General features: G+C 42.1%; 1 protein-coding gene across 1 annotated transcript in view; it reads left to right on the top strand.

Annotated features, from left to right (window-relative positions):
• Positions 1-210: 210 nt before the first annotated feature.
• fgd4.L (FYVE, RhoGEF and PH domain containing 4 L homeolog) overlaps positions 211-11,476 on the top strand; it is a 69,306-nt gene continuing 58,040 nt past the window's right edge. The window contains exon 1 of the mRNA XM_041585846.1: positions 211-499. Coding sequence (XP_041441780.1) covers positions 328-499 — 172 coding nt within the window. The 5' untranslated portion in view covers positions 211-327. The remainder of the gene's footprint in view (positions 500-11,476) is intronic.

Genomic DNA, 11,476 nt, shown 5'->3' with positions numbered 1-11,476 from the left:
ACTAATATCTAATTTTAACCTTTACTTCCCCTTTAATATATATAGAGAGAGAGAGAGAGAAAGCAGCAGGTACTTTGTTTGTATCCCTATTACTGTCTAATTCAGATCAGTGGTTTTGCAAAAATGGGGGGCGTTTCCCAAACATTCCTGTGGGCGTGGCTTGCACACACCCATCCCTCCCAGGCCTGTCAATCATTCCTGCTAAGGTGCTGAGCCGCTTACCTGCCTGCAGAGACACCTTGGGATTTTCTATGCAGGACTCGCAGCTGCTTTGGTAAAACATGGTGCCTGGATTTTGCCTGTGGAGTTTCTGGGAATAGAGACCTCATGGATTATATGATTTCTGGGGGTGAAGGGGAGTGCGGCCCCCCTAAGAGGGAAGGAGTGAACGGAGAGGGATTCAGGAGGATGGCAATCCGGAGAAAATCCAACCCGGGACCTGTAACTGCCTCCCTGCTGCTCTCTGTGCACCCACAGGGGGAGAATGGGCAGCAAACAGGTAACCTGACAGTTTGGGGGGTATAAGTGGGACTATGGACTTAACCAAAGGAACTTGGTTCTCCGGTCTTATTCCTGAGAAACAGGGGAGGATTTGGGGGTTCCTCAGCTACAGACTGGGAATTCTGTATATTCACATATCACTTACCTGTGAGTAGGGAGGTTCATTATTTCATGTCTCAGAGAGCTCAGTTATATCCAGGCTAAATGTTACCAGCAGTGACACGTCCCACATTCCCTAAACTCTGTAGGTAAACAGCTCCCTAGGGCTCAATCTCCTTGCTGGAAAACTGAGATCCACCCAGGTGTAATAATCAGCCTCTGAAATGCCAACACCTTTAACTGTTATTCCACCTTATCATTAATGTGTGCGTTTGTGTCTTATTGGTACTTGTGTTACCTGAAAGCTAAAGGGGGATAATGTTTCATTATATAAAAAACTTCAGATAGAATATGTGCAGCCACTGGGACAGAATGTTCTGTTATACAGATAGCTAGAATCTCAGCTGCCATAAAGCAGGACAGGACTGTTGCTTACAATGGGGATCAGATAGGATCTGTGCAGCCACTGGGACAGAATGTTCTGTTATACAGATAGCTAGAATCTCAGCTGCCATAAAGCAGGACAGGACTGCTGCTTACAATGGGGATCAGATAGGATCTGTGCAGCCACTGGGACAGAATGTTCTGTTATACAGATAGCTAGAATCTCAGCTGCCATAAAGCAGGACAGGACTGCTGCTTACAATGGGGATCAGATAGGATCTGTGCAGCCACTGGGACAGAATGTTCTGTTATACAGATAGCTAGAATCTCAGCTGCCATAAAGCAGGGCAGGACTGCTGCTTACAATGGGATCAGATAGGATCTGTGCAGCCACTGGGACAGAATGTTCTGTTATACAGATAGCTAGAATCTGAGCTGCCATAAAGCAGGACAGGACTGCTGCTTACAATTGGGATCAGATAGGATCTGTGCAGCCACTGGGACAGAATGCTCTGTTATACAGATAGCTAGAATCTCAGCTGCCATAAAGCAGGACAGGACTGCTGCTTACAATGGGGATCAGATAGGATCTGTGCAGCCACTGGGACAGAATGTTCTGTTATACAGATAGCTAGAATCTCAGCTGCCATAAAGCAGGACAGGACTGCTGCTTACAATGGGGATCAGATAGGATCTGTGCAGCCACTGGGACAGAATGTTCTGTTATACAGATAGCTAGAATCTCAGCTGCCATAAAGCAGGACAGGACTGCTGCTTACAATGGGGATCAGATAGGATCTGTGCAGCCACTGGGACAGAATGTTCTGTTATACAGATAGCTAGAATCTCAGCTGCCATAAAGCAGGACAGGACTGCTGCTTACAATGGGGATCAGATAGGATCTGTGCAGCCACTGGGACAGAATGTTCTGTTATACAGATAGCTAGAATCTCAGCTGCCATAAAGCAGGGCAGGACTGCTGCTTACAATGGGATCAGATAGGATCTGTGCAGCCACTGGGACAGAATGTTCTGTTATACAGATAGCTAGAATCTGAGCTGCCATAAAGCAGGACAGGACTGCTGCTTACAATGGGGATCAGTCATAGGAGCTGCTCCGAGCTGGCTTACAGTCTCTAGGCCCTAGGAAAGGAAAGGAGAGGGGATGAGCTCTATCTACATACCCTAGAGTCTAGGGTATGTAGATAGAGCTGGCACAGGTACTAAGTTCATCTTTCCCCTATGGCTGTGCCAATGCCTCATTCTGCTCCAAGGCCCAGCAATATATTATTTACTCAATAAATACAGGTTCTGTCTTGCAAAATATCAGTTTTATTTTCCGTTTAATGGATGACTTGATTATTATCTTGAATTCTTGATGCTGTTCATTTGCCAGTGATGAGTTCCAGCTTGTGTGTGTGTTACCTGCTGTGCTGCTCCTGCCTGACCTTCCTTCCTCTCTCCTACTATTGAATCCCCTTTCCCCAACCCATTTGTCTCTCTACTCCCTAACCCCCTTTCCCTTCTCTCCTTCTGTCTCTCATCCCCTCTCCTTTCCTTTTCTCCCCAACTGTTTGGCCTTACTCTCCCCCATCCTCCCTCTTCTCTCCCCCATCTATAATATTACCTTCTCTGCATCTCTGTGTTATTATGCATGTAATGTCTTGCATTCCAACAGTTAATTAACTATAAGAGGTACAGGTTTCCCATAACCAGGAATTCCCCTGGGGCTAAGTCTGTGTTAGTGACTCTATAACTGGTTGGGCTTGGAGACAAACATGATTGGCACAATCAGCTGATGCAGATTTAACTGAATAGATTCTTCAAATCTTTTTCCACATTCACTATTTAGTATTTTGCCTCATTTATTATCAGTGCTGCTATATTCCATCCACTGTGTGTGTTTTTTGTACAAATACACACAAAAAACTTAGGGACTGTTCCTGCTGAATTGTGCTTAGTACAGGGAATACCTATGCTGCCATAGTTTTATGGGATCTCTCTGTACAGACTATGAGCAAACTTAGGGACTGTTCCTGCTGAATTGTGCATAGTACAGGGGAATACCTATGCTGCCATAGTTTTATGGGATCTCTCTGTACAGACTATGAGCAAACTTAGGGGACTGTTCCTGCTGAATTGTGCTTAGTACAGGGAATACCTATGTACCATAGTTTTATGGGATCTCTCTGTACAGACTATGAGCAAACTTAGGGGACTGTTCCTGTTGAATTGTGCTTAGTACAGGGAATACCTATGCTGCCATAGTTTTATGGGATCTCTCTGTACAGACTATGAGCAAATTTAGGGGACTGTTCCTGCTGAATTGTGCTTAGTACAGGGAATACCTATACTGCCATAGTTTTATGGGATCTCTCTGTACAGACTATGAGCTTATTTAGGGGACTGTTCCTGCTGAATTGTGCTTAGTACAGGGAATACCTATGCTGCCATAGTTTTATGGGATCTCTCTGTACAGACTATGAGCAAACTTAGGGACTGTTCCTGCTGAATTGTGCTTAGTACAGGTGATACCTATACTGCCATAGTTTTATGGGATCTCTCTGTACAGACTATGAGCAAACTTAGGGACTGTTCCTGCTGAATTGTGCTTAGTACAGGGAATACCTATGCTGCCATAGTTTTATGGGATCTCTCTGTACAGACTATGAGCAAATTTAGGGGCTGTTCCTGCTGAATTGTGCTTAGTACAGGGAATACCTATGCTGCCATAGTTTTATGGGATCTCTCTGTACAGACTATGAGCAAATTTAGGGGCTGTTCCTGCTGAATTGTGCTTAGTACAGGGAATACCTATGCTGCCATAGTTTTATGGGATCTCTCTGTACAGACTATGAGCAAATTTAGGGGACTGTTCCTGCTGAATTGTGCTTAGTACAGGGAATAGTTTTATGGGATCTCTGAGCTTACAATGCCTTAGTTTACATGGTCGTAACTCTATAGATGAATTATTTCCGTGCAGCTCTTTGTGGAACATGAGTTTATCTTGGGATATTTGTTACTTTAAAGCCATGTGCTATTGTTGGTTTTGTTGGCAGTTGCTATTGGCTACTTTGAGACTTCGGGGACCTGTAACCGTTTCTATTGTCACTTAATGCAGCTTCATGCCCTGCCCTTCCCTCCTCTATTCATTCGCCTGCTACAAAGAATCCGAGTCTGTCAGACTTTGTGTTTTCTTATTAATTCCAGCAGAGAAAATGCCAATAGCACCTAATGCCTCTGTGTCTCATGCCAGTCACTTTAATGGCATCGCCTGTCTCTGCACACAGAGGATTTTACCCAACAACCTGCAGTAATGGGTGGATTACATATAAGCCCCTAAAATCTGGGAACACCCAAGAAACGATATAATTGGGGTCCCCCTGAGAATATTGGGTACGTAGGAGAGTGATATCCTGTGGGACAGTCAATATTCTTCCTGTCTCTTCCCTTCCTACAATGACACAATTGTCTGTGAACTCAAGGCCAAGTCTCATTATCTGCTCCCAGTGGCCCGTGTTTGCTCTGCGGTTGTCCATTAACCAAGGAACCTTTATTCAATAGGAATTCCCTTGTTTTATAGAGAAACATAACCTGCATTTCAGTAGGGATTATCCTTAATTGTGTGCCCAAGAACATCCCTTCTCTGTATATTTGTATTTATACAATACATATGGGAGGAGGAGGTGCCATATTGATTCCCTTAGACAGTACAGTATGAGGGTATAGCTTATTGTGTGCCCAGAACATTCCTTCTCTGTATATTTGTATTTATACATATGGGAGGAGGAGGTGCCATATTGATTCCCTTAGACAGTACAGTATGAGGGTATAGCTTATTGTGTGCCCAGAACATTCCTTCTCTGTATATTTGTATTTATACATATGGGAGGAGGAGGTGCCATATTGATTCCCTTAGACAGTACAGTATGAGGGTATAGCTTATTGTGTGCCCAGAACATTCCTTCTCTGTATATTTGTATTTATACATATGGGAGGAGGAGGTGCCATATTGATTCCCTTAGACAGTACAGTATGAGGGTATAGCTTATTGTGTGCCCAGAACATTCCTTCTCTGTATATTTGTATTTATACATATGGGAGGAGGAGGTGCCATATTGATTCCCTTAGACAGTACAGTATGAGGGAATAGCTTATTGTGTGCCCAGAACATTCCTTCTCTGTATATTTGTATGTATACATATGGGAGGAGGAGGTGCCATATTGATTCCCTTAGACAGTACAGTATGAGGGTATAGCTTACTGTGTGCCCAGAACATAACTATTAGGTTACACCCTGAGAGCTGCTATACATGATGAAAGCAGGATAAAAGTCATATGTAGACATCCGGTTACTCATTGACTCTTTATATTACAGCACTAAGCTAAACTTCCTTTTTAACCATTAACCCCGATCACATAACAGTGTTACAAAATCATTATTGACTGTACCTGTTGCACTAGATACAGTATTAAGTTAACATTCACTCTCCCTGGAAACCAAAACGCTGATTGGCTTTAAAGAGATCATGCTGGTACATAATTCCATTCCATTTACGGGGCATACTAGGTGGGGAAATTTAATCTAAAGGAAAATACATATATTGAGAAACCTCCCAATGGAACCAATACCTAATGTGTACAGTTTTATAAACTGTATAGATCAAAAACTTCCAGTAGCAACCACTAGGAAGCACTTCTCAAGAAATCAATGTACATTAGATTGCATGGCCAAATATGCCCTTAACAGCAAGTTAACTTCAGAAAATATCATTTTGGAAAATTCTGTCAAATGTTAAATGAGTAAATATGTCTTTCTGGTTCATTCTACCAAAGCTTGCCATTTGTAGCATATTATCCCATATATCTCATTTGTTACAGATATAATACATCCTAAATATGAATGCCAGGGGTCTTCTGAGTTGTTTGATACCCAATATCTTTAGGCTTACCCAAGTATTTTGTATGCAGGGACCCCAAAATTAAAAGTAAGGCACGCCAATTTTCAGGGCTGACATTTTCCTCCTTCAAAATAAGCCCATGAGTTTGATGTGTAATAAAAGCCTGTAAGAGTAATTTTACCCCAGAGAACCATGTATTTTTGAAAAATACACAATGGGTTAATATGTTTTTCTTCTTCAAAGTACCAAAAAGTAGCATAACTTTGCTAAAATAATCCATTTTTTAAAAAAAATTACATTAAAATTTCTATATACAGTCTACTATCTGTCAGGAGTCAATGGGTGCTAGGCTAAAACATCATCAATATAAATGCCAGGGATCTTCTGTTTAATAATTTTAGGTATATATCAGGTATCAAACTGTTCAGAAGAAGACTGACCCTGGTATTCATATGTTGTATGTTTTACCCTTGTAGATATGTAGGTGAGCAGATGCTATAAAGTGAAATTTCATGATAACTACAACTTTAATCAAAAGTTTTGTAGTTTGGAGTAGAAGTGCTTATTTTCCCATTTTGAATTTGTCAGAATGTAAAGGTTCTAAAAATATATAGTTTTCTAGGGAAATCTTACTCTTTAGGATTTATTTCTTAAATAAAGTGCAGCTTTTAAAATCCATATGCATTTAAGGGTTTCTGCATGCCATATACTTGGGTAATTCTAGGCATATTGGGTATCCACCTGCTTGGAAGACCCTTGTCATTAAAATTTAGTATATTTAATTTTTGTATTTAATTATACATGTCAGATAAGATGTTTTAAAGTGCAACCAGAGGTGATTGCTCATTGTCTAGTGACTGGGGAATGATGCAGGAGTAAAGAGCAGGGAGCCCAAGAGATTATAAAGTATACGTCCATAATATTATCTACATCCCATAATATTACGCATTGTATTCAGGTATAATTACTTACTTTTTATTGTAAAGACAGGCTAAGCAGCATTCCATAAATGTTACCTTCTGTGGTATTTAGTTAATTACGAAATGGATAGCAGATGACGATGTTGACGTCTGGTATGATTTAGTGCTGAAACATCTGCCCTGCCCCCTGGAAATGAGATTAAACTATGTTCTGGGCCATGTCAGGCTGATCTGATTGTGAGCCCCACTACTTCAAGGTTGCCACCATGTCAATGACAAGAGAGCAGCCCATTGTTGTATAATCATCCTTCCCCAAATATATGGAACAGGGTATAATTGGCCCTCACCATTGACTATATAAGTCCTTTTAAAAAGAGATAAAGCTTTGGCCACTAGAGGGAGCCCTAATACCATCAAGCAGTTTTATGCAGAGATAAAAATCAGTTCTTGGTCTATTTAATAAAATTAATTGCCTGATATCTTGTTTGGGTGCATCTCATAAATCCCTCAGTCGCTGAAATCCAGACACACCCCTCTAGTTCTAGTTCTAACTTGTCCCAGGAGCTAGTTCTCTGCATATGGTTTTACAACTGGATTCTGGGAGGGAGATGCCATAGAGTTTCAGGATCTCTTGGAGGATCATATATGGCCCTTGAGGCCTCCGGTTGCATTCATTATGTGCATATATGATATGGGGGCGACAGGGGAAAGATGGGGGGCTGTGCCTATATATTATACACTTACATTATGTGCATATATGATATAGGGGTGACAGAGGAAAGATGGGGGTATATCTGTGCCTATATATTATACACTTACATTATGTGCATATATGATATGGGGGTGACAGAGGAAAGATGGGGGGCTGTGCCTATATATTATACACTTACATTATGTGCATATATGATATGGGGGTGACAGAGGAAAGATGGGGGGCTGTGCCTATATATTATACACTTACATTATGTACATATATGATATGGGGGTGACAGAGGAAAGATGGGGGGGCTGTGCCTATATATTATACACTTACATTATGTGCATATATGATATAGGGGTGACAGAGGAAAGATGGGGGTATATCTGTGCCTATATATTATACACTTACATTATGTGCATATATGATATGGGGGTGACAGAGGAAAGATGGGGGTATATCTGTGCCTATATATTATACACTTACATTATGTGCATATATGAAATGGGGGGTGACAGAGGAAAGATGGGGGGCTGTGCCTATATATTATACACTTACATTATGTGCATATATGATATGGGGGTGACAGGGGAAAGATGGGGGGCTGTGCCTATATATTATACACTTACATTATGTGCATATATGATATGGGGGTGACAGGGGAAAGATGGGGGGCTGTGCCTATATATTATACACTTACATTATGTGCATATATGATATGGGGGTGACAGGGGAAAGATGGGGGGCTGTGCCTATATATTATACACTTACATTATGTGTATATATGATATGGGGGTGACAGGGGAAAGATGGGGGGCTGTGCCTATATATTATACACTTACATTATGTGCATATATGATATGGGGGTGACAGAGGAAAGATGGGGGTATATCTGTGCCTATATATTATACACTTACATTATGTGCATATATGATATGGGGGTGACAGAGGAAAGATGGGGGGCTGTGCCTATATATTATACACTTACATTATGTGCATATATGATATGGGGGTGACAGAGGAAAGATGGGGGGCTGTGCCTATATATTATACACTTACATTATGTGCATATATGATATGGGGGTGACAGGGGAAAGATGGGGGGCTGTGCCTATATATTATACACTTACATTATGTGCATATATGATATGGGGGTGACAGGGGAAAGATGGGGGGCTGTGCCTATATATTATACACTTACATTATGTGCATATATGATATGGGGGTGACAGAGGAAAGATGGGGGTATATCTGTGCCTATATATTATACACTTACATTATGTGCATATATGATATGGGGGTGACAGAGGAAAGATGGGGGGCTGTGCCTATATATTATACACTTACATTATGTGCATATATGATATGGGGGTGACAAGGGAATGTTGTGTAATACATACCAGGGAGTTTTTATATAGAATTTGCTTTATCTCTTTATTGTTGTCGAGCAGGTTGATCCTGTAATGGTCCCAGAATGGTTCTCAGGTGTCTGTTTGTGGGAAGGTCCAACTCCATAGATTTAATAAACTCACCTTCCTGCTTTTGGCACATGTGCTGTTTCTTCGATCTTCGTCACGTTTTATCCTCTGATACGTGATGGTGTTTAATGAGAATATTCTAATCAGCGGACACAGCACCACTTTTGAATTTCTTGCTGGATTTCTGCTGATTCTGACCCTTTATTGTTTTTGAGCCGTGTCTCTGTGGATGTTTGTTTTGGAAATTCAGTCGCATTATCCTTCGCTCCAATGTCATCGCTTCATTCAGGAATCGCCATTTCATCGGCTCCGTGGTGCCAGGGGAGACAGCGCCGCACGTGCCGTGGCAAAGGTACATGTTATGGTTGGTCTATATCTTACTGACAGATAGAAATGAGAACTTCTTGTAACCTGCAGTTCTTAAATATGGTTCACTAGCATGGAATGTTCTGTTATACAGATAGCTAGAATCTCAGCTGCCATAAAGCAGGACAGGACTGCTGCTTACAATGGGGATCAGATAGGATCTGTGCAGCCACTGGGACAGAATGCTCTGTTATACAGATAGCTAGAATCTCAGCTGCCATAAAGCAGGACAGGACTGCTGCTTACAATGGGGATCAGATAGGATCTGTGCAGCCACTGGGACAGAATGTTCTGTTATACAGATAGCTAGAATCTCAGCTGCCATAAAGCAGGACAGGACTGCTGCTTACAATGGGGATCAGATAGGATCTGTGCAGCCACTGGGACAGAATGTTCTGTTATACAGATAGCTAGAATCTCAGCTGCCATAAAGCAGGACAGGACTGCTGCTTACAATGGGGATCAGATAGGATGAGTTATGACGCAACAGAATTAAAGGTCACATAACACTTAAAATAGAGTTTTACCAAACCAACACTGAGGAGGACTGTGGGGGGTTCACACTTATGTGTTTAATATAAATGGGACGGGAGGTGGAAGATTAGGCAGAGAATTCTCTTCTGTTCCCAGAGATTTTCTGTTAATTGGAATATCATCATCGTCTGACTGCAAGGAGAGCACCTGTCCAGCAGGAACAGCCTTGTTTTTGCTTAGAATAACATTATATATCTATAAAACCCCAGAGATTTGAACCAGTTTTGCTACAATTCAAACCCCCCAAAAAAAAACAACTCTTCCTGATTCCAGTAAAGAAATGTGACATTTCCTGGTACAACGTTCAAGTCGCGCTGCTATTTAGGGAACCCAGAGCAGGTTCCGCGTATTGTGTATTTTCTGCAGCAGCATTGGCTTTGTATGAAAAAAAAAATCCCTCCCTCCAGCTGATCTTGCAGCAGGAAAAATACAAATATCTGGTTGCTAGGGTCTGATTTACCGTAGCAACTGGGAAGTGGTTGGCATGAGAGACTAGAAGATGAAGGGGAAATGTCAATGGAGGATTAAAGTGGTGGGTGGGTGGTTAAAGTGGTGAGTCTGGAACCCCAATAGAACCCCCACACTACAAGCAGGACACTCCGCTGTGATACTGTTTATTCAGGAGACGACCCCGTGTAGCGGCATTAATTGTCTGACATTGCAGAGCTAAGGGGGAGACTGCAGTGTTGGGGTTCAGCTTAGGCAGCGCCTCCTGTAGAAAACACTTGACTTTTCCTTCTTTCACTTATTCACTTTAAATCTTTCCCTTTGCTTTTTCCTTTTAAAGGCAAAACAAAGATCCATTCCAGTGGGTTATTATCTGGGGGTCTTTATTCTACAGGAGATCCTGCCCCTATTTCTCATGCAAAGTTCCCTTCCTGAGCAGCCGGGCCCCCCGCTGCCCCTCTCAATAGCTTTTTTATACTTTCCTTTTCCTTTATTTAAACCACTTGCTCAGAGGCTCAGCTTTCTGCTCTGGTTCTAATTGGGCCGAACCCTTAAAGGAGAATGCGCCGAGGTTCCCAATAAAAGATTTGGGTTTGTTGTCCCCGGGTTATTGCTCTGTAACTATTCAGTCTATAGAGAACTCCCTGGATCCATATTTGTGATATGGAAATTGTAGGAATCCAGGTGAGGATATTTTTCCAATTTTAAAAGGACAGGTGTAGAAATAAAATGCTTATGCCTCATTGCCCTCATTGACTACTGTATTGGTTTGTGTGAGTCCATTGCTGTGCTCCCTTATGTACAGCGCTGTCGAATATGTTGGTGCTGATAAATGTAACAATTATCACTTTAGGGGCGCACACACCTGCTCAGTCTCCCTCCTGCTATTAGTGTGAGGCTCAACATTAGGGCCGGGAGTAGGAGTAGGCAGAAGAGGCAGCTGCCTAGGGCACAATGATAGGGGGGGCGCAATGGGCAGATACCTCTAAAATTGTTTTCTGACAAACCTGAATCTGTGTTCGCATCCCTCAATCTTACTCCCCTTGCTTTGCTTTATCACTCAGCCCTCCATACCCTACCTCCTTTTAACCTCCCCTTTGTCGATCTCCACCCCCCTCCCTCCCTTACTTTCCCTCCCTCCCCTCCCTCC

Source organism: Xenopus laevis, chromosome 3L (assembly GCF_017654675.1).
Source record: "Xenopus laevis strain J_2021 chromosome 3L, Xenopus_laevis_v10.1, whole genome shotgun sequence".
In the NCBI taxonomy this organism is placed as follows: Eukaryota; Metazoa; Chordata; class Amphibia; order Anura; family Pipidae; genus Xenopus; species Xenopus laevis.
Note: the sequence above shows the minus strand (reverse complement) of the source record. Positions and strands in the feature narration are given on the sequence as shown.